The sequence below is a fragment of the Melanaphis sacchari genome, unplaced genomic scaffold, assembly GCF_002803265.2.
Source record: "Melanaphis sacchari strain LSU unplaced genomic scaffold, SCAv2.0 Contig88_pilon_pilon, whole genome shotgun sequence".
In the NCBI taxonomy this organism is placed as follows: Eukaryota; Metazoa; Arthropoda; class Insecta; order Hemiptera; family Aphididae; genus Melanaphis; species Melanaphis sacchari.
In genome coordinates this window covers 587,865-607,871 of record NW_020271625.1, presented here as the reverse complement: position 1 = coordinate 607,871, position 20,007 = coordinate 587,865, and the positions used below count along the sequence as shown (strand labels likewise).

General features: G+C 24.4%; 1 protein-coding gene across 2 annotated transcripts in view; it reads left to right on the top strand.

Annotated features, from left to right (window-relative positions):
- LOC112602412 (synaptotagmin-7) overlaps positions 1-20,007 on the top strand; it is a 186,419-nt gene that overhangs the window by 99,552 nt on the left and 66,860 nt on the right. For both annotated transcript variants that reach the window (XM_025350477.1, XM_025350476.1), the window contains exons 3-4: positions 11,674-11,887; positions 18,252-18,383. In XM_025350477.1, coding sequence (XP_025206262.1) covers positions 11,674-11,887; positions 18,252-18,383 — 346 coding nt within the window. The remainder of the gene's footprint in view (positions 1-11,673; positions 11,888-18,251; positions 18,384-20,007) is intronic.

Sequence of the window (20,007 nt, the reverse complement as noted above, 5' to 3'; positions counted from 1 at the left end):
ATATTAAAATAATAAATTACAATGTAACTACTTTGTTACAACTTGAAAAAAAAAATTCGTTTAGCTTGGAAATAGAAATATATGTTACATTAAAAATTAAAAGTATTTGTAAAATTGTATTTTATTTTAAATATAGATACTTTTATAAAATATTTAAATTATTATTTGAGTTCATGTAAATTATTTCAGTACTTTTACTGGCTGTTATACGTTAATTGATTATCTTATCAACTGAACTCTGTACCATAATTAAAAGATAGTATTGCTTAATATATCATTTTTACCTGTATAAAAATTTAAAACCACTTATTTAAATTAAAGCTCATCATTTGTATGAATATAAAAGTGAAATTCTGTGCAACTAATCATCTTAATTAAACATAATTTACCGAGTCTGATAAACCATCATACCTACATTGAATATTGATTTTAAATGTTATTGTTACTACTTTAGACAAAACAAAAAAAATATACGTGTTAATTCGTTATCAATTGGACTATTTGTATTTGAAATTTTTTGCACGTATATAGTGGTTAATTTGGATGATTACCTACTAACTCGAAGTGAAAAAAAAAATAAATATAATTATTCATTTAAATTCTCGTCGAAAACTCGACTAAGACTGTAATTAAGTCTTAACTGATTTGGGTCTGGACGAAAAATGTATTCACATTTCATGGTGTTATACAAATATGAAAATAGTAAGCTTTTTTTGCAAGTATATTGCTTGCGTGGCTTTTGTAGTACAATGGTTTCACTTTTCAGCACAATAATAATAACAATCGTCATATACAGTCGATAAAATATTTTCGAAGAACTTGAATATCATGATTTATTCATTGCGTTTGTCGTGTCACTATAATGTATATAGCGCCGTCATCGATAGTATCATCTTCATCATTATTTGTCTTATTCACTGGTGTGTTATACTGCTACTTGAAAGTGTATATTGTTATTATGTAAAAAATGAAAAGACAGCGCACACACGATAACGTAAGTTATTAAGAAAATAATTTATTTTGTGTTTTTCGTTTTAGCTTATGGGTAGGTGAAAAGGTAAGCTTCAAACGCCATAAATTCGTTACTATGCAGTCTAGGTGTACACTTATTTATTTAAATAAAAGAAACGCAAACGATTTCGATAGATTTTCTTACACGATGACAATCTATACAATATGTATAATGGTATAATGTATATAACATAATTTGATATTATTAACAATGTTAACATTAAGAAAAGAAGAGTAATAACTTATTTAAATAAGTAGTTAATATCAATATTATTGCTGTTTGATATTAAAATATTAATGAGATAATTCAACATGTAGTTTATGGATAAATTATTTATGATAAATATAGTATGATTATTGTAAATTTTGAGGTTATTAAGTTTAAAGTTGATCGGGTTTAATATAAATGAACCATCAATTTCCTTTATATTAATAATTTTAAGAGAAAAAAGTTGTATTCAGTGGTTCTAGTTGGTTAAAAAAAAAAAAAAACATTATTCCTAAAAATTTTTTATATCCAGTATCAAAAATCTTTGATAATATGATAGGTTTGTAGCGTCAAAAGCAATATTTTTAAATTATTATAATCAGGGCTAGATACTATTTATTTTTAGTAATTAAATTATTAACATACTAAATATAATTGAATTACTTAAAAAAAAAAAAAATTGTATTTAGGGTAAACTCTTAGATAATTTACTATTTTTTAAATATATTTATTTGATATAACACTGATCTTTGCTCTTCGATCTCAGTAAAAAGATTATTTTATTTTGATCGTTTTAGGTTATAGCACCTTTCCAACTTTAGACTATCTAGATGAGTAGCTTAAAAATGTATTATTTATAGTATATTATATGGTTCATACGTAGAATTGTAGAATTTTTAACAATATTTTTTTCCTCATCACGCAATATATAAAGTTTATTTTTAATTTATTATGCGATGATACACAATAAAGTGTACTATATCGTAGTATAAAAGAAGTTTAGTATGTGTATTGATACCTTACAAGTTATTGTATAACTTATAGTACGCAATAATATACTGTAAGATGAATAATTCGTAAATTAACTTTTATACCATATTTATATATTGCATAAATACATACCACATAATAATTTCGAAAAATATAATAATTCAAATATTGACCCAAGATAAATATGAAGCCTCTAATAGAATGAAATTATTAGTGGTTTAATTTTGAAGAAAATGAATCGAAAAATATATAGTTACACTGATGATTATGGATGTGCCTACGATATATAATACGATAATTATATACTAATAGTAATATATATATACTAATTGAAAACTTCTTGCTAGAAGTTATACTTTAAATTGTTTTAATAAATCACATTGAAAATAACACTTAAGTCTTTCTGATCTTTGAATTTATTCATATAATTCTATTCATAAAATAAAAGTTGTTTGCGCATCTAAGTAATTAATTAATGAATAAGTATATTAGTATTGTTTTACTGCAACCTATCTTTTTATTTATTGATCTTATTTTAAGCCCGGAAATTAAGGCCATTAGCTGTGGATAAGAACTGTAGACTTTTTGTGTAAGTTTTGTTTGTATGGTTTGGTTAGTAGAGTTGGAACATGTGTGTATATGTGTATGCGCCATGGATTTGTTACTAAGAACTCGGACGGTCATCCATTCAAGAGCTAGCGATGCCGGCCGATACTTGACCTTAGAAAACATTAGTTACTGAGACCAACCACATAAGGCCACTTATTTTATTTATTTCATAGGTAATGGTTTTTATTTTCTAGCAAATTAAGTTAATTACGATGCAAACATAAAATTGATTTTTTTAAATGATTATAACTGGAAATATTAATTTTTATAATATCACTAGCTGAATTACCCGGCTTTAGTCGTGTATAGTTTGTGATTTCTCAAAATGACTATAATGAAAAATAAAATAAAATTGTGAATAATATATCACTCGTAGGAGTATATAGTACAACTCAGTGAAAAAAATAAAAATGCTAAAAAATGTTAAATATTGTCGTCACAAAATAGGAACAATCAAAATACAATCACTCCCTTTCTCTCTCTTTAGGAAAACAAAATAAAAATCAAGTGAAGTAGTGACATTTAGGAAGGTATTTTAAACGACATTTCGAAAATAAATTGTAAAAATGTTAAATAGTGTCGTCAAAAAATGGTAATATAAAAAAGAGCTGTTCTTATATAATATATATATATATATATATAAGAATTTGTTGTTATTTTATTAATATAGTATATTGTATTTTATGTCAAATATTAAGAAAGTGTTGTTTATAATATTATATAGATACAATAATTATTATATTTTTTTAAAAATTCTAGTCTTAGTTTAAAGAACATAGACAGCAAAAAATTATGTTTTCATGTTTTATCGATACTTATTAAGTTATAAACAATAATCAACTACTCTATCGTAATTTTTGTTTGAATATCGATTAAAGACACTGAGTTTTGATTTCTGATAATTTGTGGACAACTTTAATAGTGTAAAAATGTTAAAAAATAAGAATACTTTTATTATTTACCATTCGTTTTCATCTGTATGATAACAAAACGATATTAAGTAAATTAAATTTCTCATACTATTTGTACAGTGTACAATCACCTAACATGTCATATATACGGTTTAACTTTCACACTACAATTTCGTAATAAATGCACAACAATCAAATATATTTTAATACTTTAATTTTTTAGTAATTCAAATATACAATTCTGGATAACTGTTCGTGATAAAGTTTATACATAAAGTTTCGAATTTGGTTAATGTATTATAATACAACGATACTCAACAGTACTATTATAAGTTCAGAAAACTAAAAAAAAAAAAAACTTTGATTAGAAAATACAAAGATACTTTTGAAACTGTTATAACGAAAATAATGAATGTAATATTCCAAAAAATCCTGTAATAGTTTTAATCATATTTCATATAGCGTGGTATCGTTCAATATAATACGAATTATTTCAATCTTTGTTCAAGTTAGTTTAGACAGAAAAATTATGAAGTAAATCGAGAATATTTATTTATTTATTTTATTTCGAATGTCAGTTTTCTGGAAATTTTGTTATTTTGAACTAAATCTAAATTTAAATAAAAATAATAGAATAATATTCAACACTAGCGCGTATTTCTCTCAATAACTCGAAAAAACATTAAAAACCATTCGGTCATAATATCGATATTATACAGATAACATTTGTAAACGGCAGGAATCGCAAATTTTAACAAATAAATTAAAAGAAAAGAATAATGTTGAATTATGTTGAAAATCTTCTAAAATTTAAAAAACAATATTCATCTGATGATATTTTCTACGGCGATCAAAAGCCTTAGTTTTCAAGTGCTTGGTGTACAAAATAATTAAAAATATAGTTGAATTTTAAAATTTAATGTGGTCTCTAACGGTTAATTTTAATACTGTAATTTATTAATTTTGTTTCGAAAAACTTGTGTGAATTGAGACATTGAAAAAATAAAGTTGTATCAAAAGTGTTTCATTTAAATTTAAATATTATACATGGCACAAACAAAAACGATGGAGTTAACTATTGTTTTCCCATGTATCATCCAATTCACATTATTTATGTAAAAAACGTATATAGATCTATTATTAATATTTTATGCTCAATTTCAAAAAAAAAAAAAAAAAAAAACCAACAATTATATGTCAAAATGAAGCGGTACGAATTTTTTTAATCGAATTACTTTAAAATTGACATGTATCTTACATTACAGATATATTGGTTAGAAAATAAGTTCAGATTATACACAACATTGTAAACAAAATGTATGGTATTCACTTGTAACGTTAGCTTAAAAATCAGAAATTTTGAGTTGTAGCAATATTTTATCCACGTATGTAAAATATATTAGAACTGAAAAAACTAAAATTATTTATTATTGATAGTTCAATAAAGCCTAGGCGTTTAAAGAAATAAAATTTTTACCAGTAGGTGTGTTGAACAAATAAAATAATCTTGTATTATGTAGCTACTTTTACATTTTTATGAACAAATGAAATAATTTACAAATTAAAAGATTTTACTGTTTAAAGAAAACTATATATTGCTCATAGTTAAATTAATAAACTAATAGTTACATTCAAGTACATTTTTTAATTCCATAAATAATAATTATTATTATACTTTAGCTCACAGACTAAGTCGTTAAAAAGAATTGAAAATTTTCGTGTACAAAATAATTAATCAGAAGTTGAGTTGAAAATATTGGAAATGATTAATCATTAACTATGAACATAATAGAAATAAAAAAAAAATACATCATGAAAAAATTCTGAGAAGGTTAACATCATTCAGTCGACCACAGAATATAGATTAAGTTATATTTTCTTGTACTGCAATAGACAACTCAAATATTCCTGATAATGAAATATAGTATGTTAAGTTCTTATACAAATTTGAATTGTAGAATTTTTATTCATCGTAAAATTATGTGAATGTAAATCGCAAACGTGAGGATTATAATATTCTATTATTTTGACTTGAACAATTTTAAAAGTTAATTTGTATTAAATTGAATACGTCTTATTAAAGTTTTATAAAAGGATTCAAACTGTTCATATCACTCACATTGTTTAATATATAAATATATTATGTGAAGATAATTCAATGGAACTAAATTGACTTTAAAAAAACACGAAAAGTACATATGCTTAATGTCAATCTTGATATTTAAGTTACGCGCGTAAATAAATAGACCATTACAGTTTTTATTATTGCACGAACATAAATATTCTAAGCAGATCGATTTATTATCATACGTGAAAAAGGTAATGTGTAAAACACCACAAATGCATTTTCAAATAATTAACGGGCTTAAAACAAACACACATTATATTTTATATAATTTTAATTTTATTATTTTTTTAGTTAAATTATATTAAAAACTCGTTGGATTATGTAGGATATCTTTCGTTCATTAGTAATTATTATAACAACAAAGTTTGGTTTTTAAATCAAAAAATGTATAACAGTGTTTTAAACTTCAAAATGTTTTTTATAACGTTACTACAGAAATTTACTCAAATAAATTCAAATAAAATTGAATAATAAGTATTATTGTAAAAGATCAATAAAAATAAACAAACATTTACTATAGGAATGATGTTTTTAAAAAGAAAGTTGTACTATTTTTAACGCTGTTCCTATCAAACTTTTCATCATATCAAGGACAAATTTAAAATGTATTCATTTTTATTTTTAAATCTTATAAATTTCACAAATAATTTAAAAAATTTTAATTTTTTTTTTTTTATATTAATATTAAAAAGATTTATTAGGTTATAAGTGTAATCCAACTAGCTTTCATTTTTATGTTCAATTTCTTTAATGTTCACAGGTTTTGTTTGATATTTTTTTTTAACATTAAACTTAAAATAAAAAAATTAAATAACGTTTAAAAAAGTAATAATGTTAAACATAAAGATCAAATAACGTTTTAAAGTACATTTACGTGAAACATTTCAATTTTATGATTTTTAAATATTCGAAATTTTAAAAATAATGAATATTTTTGCAACTTAAGCTATAGTTTAAAATAGACACTAAAAATAAATTATTGGTTACAGATATTACTTAGTCAGTGGGCTGTTAAGGGGAATTTATAAATTTAAAAAACAATTTCCCTTATAAGTAAGTACTTCTTTTCTCACATTTTCTGCTGATTAACATCAAAAATAGAATTGACTCGACTCATATACCTTTTTATTCACCCAGAACTAACTCACCGGTCTCGATTCGAGTGAATAGGTATCCGGGAATCAAATCGAATGCTACTTTGTTATTAAAAACACGTTATCAAATTGCGTTCAATTTATGCGGTGGACCTACGTTGTGTCTATTTGACATTCCGGTAATATGTTACATCCGGCTGTTTGATATTATGTAATATCACTATGGCGTTATGTTTATATCACAGCTCGTATAATATATTTGTATGAACACAAAACGCCGTGCAATTAACTAAACACTTTGAACAAACCCGGATTAATGGGGAAGCCAGGGAAGGCACGGTTTCGGGGCCCACTGATTTTAGAGGCCCATTTTTATCTACAATTTAAAAATATATTTTTAATGCACTTAAAAAAGTTAAAAAAAAATATATATATATATATATATATAATATTAGAGAGTTTAGTAGATAATTAATAATTATAAAATAAAAATGTTCTTAATTTTATATTACAAAAAATAACTAAGTAATAATAAATATTAAATTGTTATTCTAAGAATTGATAGCGTATAAGTGATAATAATTGACATTAGGTATTTTTGATCTATTTGCATGAGGTTTCCATACATAATAAAAATAATTGTTCGACCAAAAGAGCATTTTCTAAATTAACAAGAATAAAAATAAGTTTAAAACAAATCAGACTAAGAAAAATTTAACATAACTAAAGATATTATACTCAGAAAATGATATTTTGCAATTGATTGAATTCAATAAAACTAGAAACTATTCAACAATTTGCAAAAGAAAAATCAAGGAAAAAAATTTTGATTTTTATTATTTTTAACAAATACAGTATATATATATATATATATATATATATATAATATGTGCATAATAAACTATTACATAATTATTAATTTATATAGCCTTATTTATTTATTTTTGCGCTGGAAAAATTATACAATAATTTACAGTTTTTAAAATGTAGTGATACAATTTTTTTGAAGTTAAAGTTGAAAGAGGGTCTTTTAAGTTTATACCGTTTATAGTGTCCTGGGGCCAAATCGATCCTTAATCCGGGCTTGACTTTGAATATCAGTTATACCATACGAAACACGACGAATAGTCTTCCGCATGACTAGATTTACGCGCATGGGACACATTATAAACATACCTACTAAACTCATAGATTACAGTGCATCAATCATTTGGGTTACCTAATAATATTAAGTATATAATATCTAAAATTCGCGCGTGTTGACACCGTTAAAATCACACCCAGGGATTATACAAAATTAAATAGTACCGCGCGCATTATAGACGGTGTCTAAAGAGATTAATAATAATATGTTTCAGACCTTAATATCGTGATGCACGAAATTAACACGATAATTCGAAATAATAATAATAACAACAACACTATTCCATTGATGTCATTTCTATACGATATGTCAGCGTGACCAAGATAATTTTGTCAAACAAAATGCCTACGGTATTCATTTTATAGTTCGTATATTCAACCGTATTTTGTCCTCTGTTTCGCACCGTTTAACTACTATCAAAGCAATACATTTTCTGAAACGAATCAAAATTTCCCACAGACTAGAAAACCCATTCAGTTCAACTTTGACTTTTGTCCTTTGCTAAATTTGATTTTAATAGTTTAGAAATAAAAAAAGAAAATTTGAAAATATAATAAATTAATAAGAATCTGTTTTCAGAATTATAGCTTAATCCAATTGATTGAAGGACAAAGTACATGATATATTTAGTAAAAAAAAATTGTTTTCATGCACTGCAGAAAATCTTCTATTATGATAAAATAGTATTATATTATTATAAATATTTGCGTACGAAGAAATGTAAGTCAGCGGACTTATTTATTATCTTCGTCCAGCAAATGTACAATATTGCAGATATTTGTATTCAACAGAATCGATTTTGTGTTTATGATCGTCTATTGAAATTTTATTAAATTCGAGATAATCTGGTATCCATATTTTCAAATTGACTTTTGTTAACGTATAAACATAAACATTCTATTATTAATAGGTGAATATTCCATTTATTTTGCTCCGACAACTTTAACAACGGACCATTTAAAATATTACAATATTATTACTGTTAATATTATCTGTCAAATCATGATTTCATTAATTGTTATTTTATTTATTTATTTATTATTATTATTTTTTTTTTACTACAATAATTGGTTTGAATTATGAGTTTTGTTTTTAATTTATCAACGTAAGTTATATCTTAACAACGATGTTTTATTTTACTCGACTAGTCAAAAAATCTGTAACTTATACTGATTATTTTGGTCAAAATATATTTACGATTCTATACGGAATAAAATTATTTGGAAAACATCGAGTCTTGAAATACTTTTTTTATTGGATTTTGCGAACTAAGTTTTTTTTATGTACGTCTAAACTTATATCGTTGATTTCCCAACACTCCTTGAGGAGTTACGATGATTTCTTTCGTTTAGTACTGCAGTATATTATTTATACGTGTATCGTGACAATTCAAAAAATCCATCATGAGACTCAGCCCGTGATGTATTTCACAAAAATATAAAAATATAAAAATATTTGTTTTTATTTCATTCCGCTTTTATTTCTTTATTTGATCTATCATAGTTTTTGTCGGACACCCAAAACCTATTTGTTATAAGAATTTCTGAAATTGGCAGGTGTCCCATTGAGTATTTTGTCAAGAACAAGGGAATGGACGGACGTCGACCCTAAGATAAATAAACTGGCGACAGATGACAAACGATCTTTGTAGATAATTTATACCCATTTAATTAGTTTTTGCTGCGTCAGCGTCATGTGTTTAGCACAATAGAAGTGTATTCTGAGATCAACCAACACAAAAAAATTACTAATCAAACGCAGCCGTAGATATGGTTTTTTTAAGTTTTTTTTTTTAAATGTCGAAAACTTTATTCATTTTTCTACAAGATAAATATATTTAGTTGTAAATACCTTTAATTAAATACATTTTTCAGAATTTTATACTTAATTACTTCAAATTTTTGCAAAATGCTATAATTTTTGAATTTGATAATCACACTTTTATCTTTATTCGCAATATAATTGCATTGTACAGTGTGATTTAATTTATTAAAAGAATATACGGAATAACAATTGATGTAGTTAATGATGGAAAACATTATTATTATTATACAATTTATTTATACCTAATAGTTTTAACATTTTTGTGATATGCGATTAATATGCACCAAGTCAGGATTGTCAAATTTCAAGAGAATAACGTTTATACGTAAAGTTGTTAGTAGTCGGCCAGTAAAAATATTAATTTATCGTTTTTTTTTTAAACAATTAATTAATTAAATTGGTACTTAAATTTAATCCTAGAACGCTAATATTATTATATTATTTTGTAATTATTGCTAATCATTTGTCAAATAATCGAACTGAAATCATTATTGTATACAATTATATTATTTGGTACATATTATGATACTATGGCTATATTCTACCATAATATTTAGTAAATTTAGTGTTTAGAATAATCATTTGATATATTTTAAATCAAAAATGTTTTCAAGTGAATAAAATGTATTTCTTATGAAATTAAAATATTATAAAATAGATCATGCAGGGGTCAAAATCCTTTCAAATATTAATTTCAATTTTGAAAACTGTTTTTTAAAGTTTCTGGTATTTTGATATGTTGGTTGATCTAAAATATTACTCATATTTTTGAGTTACTATTTAAAAATTTGTAAAAAAAAAAAATGAAGGTCTTATCAAAACAAATACATATACATGATATACATATTGTATACGGAATAAATTTAAAATTATTCAAAAACATATGCTTTTAATAAGCTAACAATTTTATAAATTAAAAACTATTTGATAAACAACATTTTTGCTCTGGCTCACTCTCCTCATTTTTAAACAGTCTCCACTGTCGGACTATAAGCACAATAATTCAATAACACGATAAAATTTCCCCGCACTTACTTCCTATCGTTATTGAATTGTTTATCCCAAACTAACGGTTTAGTGTATAATAATATATGGAGGAATACTTTTGGCGATAGAAAATGTGTAAAAAAACTTTTATGTCGTCTATCAAGTAAAAAGCGCGTCGACATATTTAAGAATCATAATACAGCCATAAATCATGCTGTACCAAATCGTAATGTTCTACATCGAAATCGTCCAATCGACCTCTTTTTAGTTTTTTTATTTTACTCATACTTACCAGAAGATTATTTTTGCATGAATCGTATCCTCGTGGTATCTACCATTTTTTGTTATCGTTCGAGTTTTTCGAAAATATTCTAAAATATCTATAAAATAAAGCAAGAAGCCGTTGTGGAATGAATACGCGTATTATGCACTTGTAAAGGTTAGGTTATTAACTAGTTGTTCAATTTTCAATATTTGTTTATATTAATTTAAGAACTTAATTATTTTAATGACTGTTTAAATTACTCAGTATTTTCAGTTAATTAAAAAATAATCCGTCATGCTTATATTATAAACTGTTTGTTTTAATAGTTATATACATTCATAGTTATAAACATGATTTTAAATAAAAATAATCTAATACTTATTATAATAACAATAATGATATTATAACTTATAAATGATGTTATATTTACTAATAAAATAATGTTACCTATGTATATTATATAATCACAAAATAATTTTTATACAACTATTAAATAAGTAAATTAATGTTTTTGGAAACTGAGTAAGTTCATATTAATTTCTAACTTAACGATTTTGTATTCATTTAACTTAATTTGAGTTTATCATTTTCATTGCCTTGTCCGCCTTTGCACTATCGGTACAACACACTGTGCTCTTAGTCGACCTATGTGGACTGCTATGCCCTAAAATCCTAAAGTTGCTTCTATCGGCGTCTGATCGGTATTGTTTTAATTTTACAGTTCACCAAATTTCGGTGGCGGATCGTCCTCAAAGCCCGGTCACGCAGCCAGCGCTGATGACGTATCGGCGGCTGCGAGCAGTCACCACCATGGCGGATCTTCGTCCGCGGCCAGTGCCGCTGAACACTTGCTGCACAAAGACATAGCAGCTGTGGCTCAGGGAGGATGGAATGTGACAAAGTCACTGATGAATGTCAAAGCCGATGAAGACAATGTGAGTACTTTTAATATAATGCTTTGAGTATATGCCTGTATCACTAGATCCGTGAATCAATAATAAAAAGGTGAGGATCGGGTTACGCTGTACTTATATTTCAAATTATAATACATAAGATGGATTACCAAACAAGATCGCTAATATTGTATATTTTATTATTATTATTTTTGAAACAATCAAAGTTTACCTTATATTAAATATCAATATGTGATGAAGTATTATATAACTGTACAAGACGATATGCGTACAGCGTTTTTCGTGTGTTTTTAATGTCTTTTGATTTACACGTTATTGAATATAACGATAATAATGGAAAAAAGCATAAATCATGATAAACATTTAATTAAGATCTCCAAAAAACTCGTTCAAATGCTGACTCATTATCATAAAATAAATTGCACAGTAGTTGAAAATTAGTAAAATTCAGTAGACAGTAGTAAATAATAAAATAATATTGATCAATAACACAGGCATAGCACATTTTAAAGCATATAATATTTTTCTAACAGTTAAAAAAAACATTTTTTGTTTTAATTTAAAGATTTCATCGTAAAAATTGACTGTTATTAGAGTATCGGTCAACATTTTTCTCGAACCAAAGCAACTGCTTATTTCACTTACTCATTTACCTTTCTGATCGACTCTGTTCACAAGTGGGTAGTTCGTGGATAATCCGAATATACTACTATTACAAGTATACCACTCGTGTGGTTGTAGAAATTTTAGTACTCATTAAGTCATCATTAAAAAAAAGTTTAATTTGATAAATTTTTATTAATTTATAAATTCACGTTTTTAGAAAAATGCCATATAACCGGTTGAAAACTTGCGATCTTATATTTTGGAATATTACGATAAAATAGCGACTTTAAGTGAAACAATATATATTATAAACCTATAAGTGTTTAGCTGTGTGACTTTCACAGCTCAATGCAATATGAACTTTCAATATCTTAATTAATTTTAGAGGATTGAATAAACCATACTGTTTATATAATATATTGGTTCCACAGGCAATCCCCTTACAAGTGAGGTAAGTAAATTATATTAAAATTGTATGTATAATTTTGAAGTAGTTAAAAGGTTTCGATTTTCGACTTCGTTATTACTAAATTTGTCTTACGGTAAATCAATAGTTAAAATTTATTATTGTACATCTGTATTTACTCATTTCTCCATTTTAAAAATATTAATATATTTTTTCTTTGACATAAATATATCTTATGTAAGTATTATATGTGAAAGTCCAAAAAAAAAAAAAAAAAAATTGCGTAATAAAAAAATTCAACATTTTTTTTTTTAAACCAAAAATATCTTAAATCATCATTTAAAATTATTTTATGATATAAATAAATAAACTTCAATATCAGGACATATTAATAACATTATGTTTTTCTCTTTTGGCAAGAACAAAAGGTTTTTTTTGGAGAGATGGAGTAAGGATTTTAACAAACATGTAAAATTGATATCAACCAGAATAATTTATCACCATAATAAAACAAATAATTGCCAAATAAAAACCTAAAACACAATAAATTTAAGTTCAAAATTTTAATAATCTATAAATATATAAATGTAAAATATTATTCGATGATGTGTGCATAACTTGTAGATAGATGGTCCAATTGGGATATAAAGAATAAAGTACAGATTTCAATCGGTCCGATTAGGTAAATTAAAAAAAAAAAAAATGTTTGAAATAGTTCAAAAAAAGTTTTTACAGAAAGGAAAATTGGAAAAGTTGTTTGAAAAACTGAAAAGTTTGGGAAAACTAAAAGAACTATTTTGGGCAGAACAATGTCCATAGAATCATCTAAAATATGTATAAATAGTATATATTTGTATATTAATTATTATTTATCGTGATAGTACTAATATCTTACTGTAATATCAAAAATTGAAACTATTTATTTTTTTTTTGTTATTTTTATTTATTTATTGTTATTATAATAATATTTATTTTTTTTGGTGTGATATAACCTTTGGAAAAATAAAAATTATTTCAATACTTAATTTTAAGGGTGGTATCTGGTAGCGAATAGGATCTAGTTGTAACTTGAGGAATTCAAAAAACGAAATTCCCCATATTATTTAAAACCAAAAATACTTTTACATAAAAATGGGATTATATAAATACATCACCAGCTATCAAAAAGATTAACTTTGGTATTTTGTGGTAACTAAAATATAAACAACAGTTGGAACTTGACATATTTTTCAAATATTTATAATATGATTTTCTTGACATAATATCATTTTCAAAATATTTTGACTATTTCATTTTAGCTATTTATATTAATTTGACATTTTTAAATTTATTTTGTTTTGTTAAATACTAAAAACAATGATTTAATTATTTTATTATAATATAGAAACTTTTCAATATTAGAATATACATGATATAATATAATTATATTCACTTTACACAATGCAATGTTAAGAAACTAAAATATTTTATTAACATAACAGTGAATTGTTATAATTTTATCGTAAATAAAACGTTATAATTAATTAGTTTCATAAAACCATTCAACTTCGAATACAATAATGTTATACAAGTATTCGCTATCATAAAGAAGTACTACGAATGTTTCTCAAAAATAGCTATAGTATTAAAAATTGAAAAATAATATGCTACAGTCGAAAATAGATTGTTTCCTGTGTATAAAACTATAAATAATAAAAATACGAAATAGAATTCAGTGTTTTTGTATTGTGTTACTTATTCTTTAAAATATTATCTTAAAATGTATTAATACATCACAAATATTTAACATAATATAACATTTAATAAAACATAGGTAATTATTTAATAAATACATTTCTAAATTATTCTTTATACATTTTTTTACTCAACTACAGTATAAATTTTACAATAGTTAGATTATATGATATATAACGATCATATAGACACATTTAATAAATGGATCACTCACGAATCAAAATATCTCAGCTGGTTCCTCATTGTTGTTTGATGCCAGTGATATTTAGACGACTCGGTATAATTAATGCCTGATATTATGGTGAATAGCGTCGTCATACACACACGAAAGGGTTCGTGAGCCGTGTGTCTCGGCAGAAGTCTGGTGATATCCATCGCAGTTGTTAATCGGTCGGCACTTATCAGCTACAAAACGGTACACCGTGAAAGAATTCGTGATCTTTGTATAACGATATTCATCAGTATAGTGATTTGGAGTGCTGGAAATTACTTTTTTGCCGGTCGGCTGGCCTATATTATATTATTAATGTAGCTTAAGTTACCGATCGTAAAAATACTTGCTAGTTTTGCATACTCTATTTATTATTGTTATCAATATATTATTCGATTATTTTCTTTATATATTTTTTATAGTGTAATGTGCAAAAATTCAAACTAAGAATGGATACTCGTTACAATTACTCATTGAAAGAGAGTTAATTGGAACAGGGAAAAATACTGTTTATGTATTTAAAACATAGAGTCGAATAAAAAAATAAGAGTATTGCCCCTAATGTATCTATTAAAGCATTCCATTTTTTTTTTTAATGTATATATATTATATAATATATATATTTTTTTTTAAATGCAGACTTTAGTCTAATGATTCATCAACAGTGGTTTTTATATATTTATGTAATTAAATATAAGACTATAAATGTATCACATAAAGTAATATTGAAATTCCAGTATTTTCAACTTTGTCAATTTTACTCAACTTCAATGTCGATTCCACGTTACATGTAACAGCATTACTTATAAGGAATAATCTCAATATAATATAAATATATAATTATTAATATATTTTAATTTTCTTATGATTCTGCTACAAAGAGATTCTACTGTATATGATTCTACTGTATATTCTTTGAAATATTTACTGACATTCCCATACTATTCAAAATCATTTTTCGAATGTAATGAATAATGATTTATTATTATTTTCAAATTTGATATATTTTGACTATTACAGTGACCTATTCAACGACTAGCAACATTTAACGCTAACTAAACAGAGGTCGGCCAGGTGTTTTTGTGAAGTATATTTTTATAGTGTACTACCTATATTACAATACTCATATATTACTCGTATTTTAATACGACCATAAAATTATGATTTATTTTAAGTATGATTTTAAATTTAAAATCTGACACGTTAAATATAAATAACAATATTTATTTTATAAAACTGACACTCTCGTAATGCTCTTTCAATTAAAAGCAAGTGCGGTCAAACGTAACCATGTAAGAGTACAATTTTTTCTTCAAGTATTTGAATCAAATAATGTTTAACATTGTAACGAATATATTGTTTAAAACATTGTTTCTAGTATTTCAAAAATATTCAAATATTATTAAAGCATTCTTAAATCTTGATATTTAAAACGGCATTGGTTGAAAAATAATAATAATTGTATTGATCTTGCAAATTAGATATATATATATATATATATATATATATATATATAATATATTAACTACTCATCGCCATGGTAATTATTCGTCAAAGAAACTTTTAATTGTATTCATTATATATATAAAATTGTTTCCATGATTATTTTTTGTGGCTATATAATAGTTTTGGCAAGTTAAAACATTTTTTTAACAGCTGAAATCGAGCATAAATTCAACAAATTGATTCAAATACGCAGTTTTAAACATAGTATTTGAACGTTAGATCAACCTGTTTTATCCTTTTATATCATTAAACCAGAAAATAATTTTGAACATTTTTACTTATCTCCTCAAAAGTTTTCCATAAGGCGTGATTATAAATTGATGAGTAAGCAAATGAAAGGTATTTTATTAGATACTTTAGAAACAATATAATTTATTTACCTAATATTTTATTTATCTAATACAACACATTTCACTACAAAGAGCGTTTATGATATAACAAAAAGTTAGTGTTCATAAATCATAAGTACACTACGGTTTTTTACATCTTGCATCCATGTACTCGTATTAACAACCATACGGGTTATACCCACCAAACTCTTGAAGTTCCAAACAAGGTGAATAAATTCGTTTGAAAACCGTATTTTAGACTTTTATGTTCAAAAATAAGTACTTAAATATACTATTGCATTAATATGAAGAATAAACCAAATACATATACGAATTGTAGCGAAAATAGGTAATAATAATAATAATAATAATAATAATAATAATAATAATTAAAGTAAAAGTTTTTTTTTTTTTTTTTAAAGAAGTATAAAAAATCAAATATTAAAATCTTGCCTTATAATAATTATTGTCAAAATACTTTTTTTCAAATTTTAATTATAACATTTTAATTTTTCAAAGTTGGTCACTTTTTAGTTTTTAACATATTTATCATGTAAAAATAAATTATTTAATATATTATTTTAGTTTTTATAAATGAGTATTTGACATCTTGTAATCTAGATCTAGATTTAAAATGTATTAATATTATTAATGCACTGAACACTATGAATAAATCTTATCATGATTATATTTATCTTTTTTCCCGTTACTATCACATCATATATCTTATAACGATAAATTTATCTAGAGTTTGGTATACAATGAATACAATATAATACGCTCTTATACCTATTTAGGATTTTACCAAACATTTTCAACCTCGATTTCCCTTTAATAATGAATCCATATTTAAGTATTGTTTTTTTTTTTTTTTTTTATATATTATTTAAAAATTTAAAATTATTTAAAATTTCTATTATTTTTATCTTATTATTTTTTTTTTATTTAAATTAAAAAAATTGATTTTTTTTTTTAAACGCTGATATTATTAAATCAAAATATTGATGAGTAGCTTCTGACTTAAAAGTAATTAATAAGGAATGACAAAAATAGTTAATAATTAAAGTATAAAGTTAGAAGATAGTACTATATGAACCTATGATAGGTACTTTGAACATTAAAGATATTGGAGTTATAATAATTTATTAAAATTATAAAGATTGTGAAAATTGTCAAATGTTAATAAGTATTATTTTTCCATTGATTAAATATTTCATAAACTCAACAATTTTTATATACAACCCTTTATTAATAACCATAATTATTATTCCTAGTACATGACGTCGAACAATTGAAAGATTATTCGATTGAATTTTGATTTAGATTAGATGCGTAAAAGTTCAGTAGATAACTAATAATAGTCATTATTTTAAGTGAAAATTGAAAATGATAGAAAAAAAAATTGTAGATAACTTATGATTATTCAGTACATTAAAAAATTCATAATTTTAAAAATACATTATTAATGGTTAAAGGGAGATGGAATTTTTGCTTTGAAATTCATTACTACCGTATATAATATATTAGTAATTTAATCTTTAAGAAATTGAATAAATAACATTAATATTGATAAAAATGGTATTGTAATTTCAGCACGATCGCTGTCAATCTCTGATCGAGTTGAACAAAGAGCCGCCGGCTGTGCCATCCGAGAAGGTGGGCCAAATAAATTTTGGACTCGAATACGACTATCAGCAAAACACGTTGATCTTGCGCATAATCGCGGTAAGTCATTCGATAATTAAGACAGCAATAACAATATTATAATAACAAAAATAGGTAACACTATAAAGTCAGTGGCGGGGTTGATGCGTATCCACTTAAATAATTGTACTGTGTTGATTTTATCCAACCAAATCGAACACGGTACAAAAACCGAGTCGTGTTCAGTATAAGCATATTTCGAGTTACTTAATATGTCACCGGTCTCGCAAAAGGGTACTGCCGACAAATAATATACATAACATAATTTGTGCAGTGACGTATTGAACTGTTTTTACTTAAAGAGTAAAGGTATGAACAAACCACTCCCCTATTTTACTTCAATGTGGATTTCCTGACAAAACATTCGATTAGTTCACACTTCACATTATATCCTTTAAACGACATATTTAACAGTACACCTTAATTTTAACTAGCACCCCTTTATTTTTTTATATTGTGTTGGAAATTAAAACTCCAAACATATTTATTGATTGTATTGTACTATTTTTATAACGGCCATTAATTAGGGAATTTGAATTAATTTTACAAATTTAAATGATAATATTGCTAACATATTATATACTTGGTATATGCAATATTAATCGATTTATTTTCATCGTAGTATAGTCTATTGCAATCACTGATACAAAGTTAAATTAATTTAAGCTCATTGACTCGATTCATTGGTTTGATATTTTTATTTATGGATAAAAATAACAAATTAATCATATTGATAACTAATAATTTACAGAAAACATTAGTCACTCATAGAGTTAATATATTATTGGTATATAATATACCATATTTATTATAATCATAATATTTTGGTTAATGCTATACCATAATACGTCTTATACGTGTTTTAAATTCATTGCTAATTTTCCACAATGATATTATAGGGGTATTTTTTATAGTATACTTTATTATTTGCTACGATTGATTGGTCTAAACCTCTTTACTCTTAATTTGGTATATTTTCACTAGTACTTATCAATTTATATAAATATTTTTTCTATTTTTTATAATGTCTAAGTTATTTTTTTTTTTTTTTTTGCTAATTCAAAATTGTAAACGTCGAAAAACACATAGAATAAGCACATTTAATTTTGAATGATAATTCCTCAGTCTATATACTTATACAAATTTTACTTGTTCTAAAATACAGAAACATATTATGCATCAACTTTCGTTAGGTAAAATTAGTGTAAGAGTATTTCACTTCAACGTTTACCTTTCTAGAAGTATTGAAATATATTCCGAATAATTTCTAATTAGTTTTATAATAACATGTTTCACGGAGTTATAAATTATAACTAGATAGTCACACTGACTAATTATATTATTATAATATATGCAAATTAACTTATGATACACTTATTAGAGATATAATATTATGTATTTATATGCAATATATTTCTATCACAATTTTTATTGTAGTAAGAAGTGTCTACTGTAGTTCCACAATAATTTTAAATCTAAAAATTAAATATATTTTGTCATTTTTTTTTTATTTTTCATAAACATAATACATTTTATGACATTTTAGAATCTTTGGTATATTAAAATATTACTCAAGTGATAAGTGTCACTTATTTTAATACTAAATGAGAATATATTTATTTATTTATCTTTTTAATTAATTTAA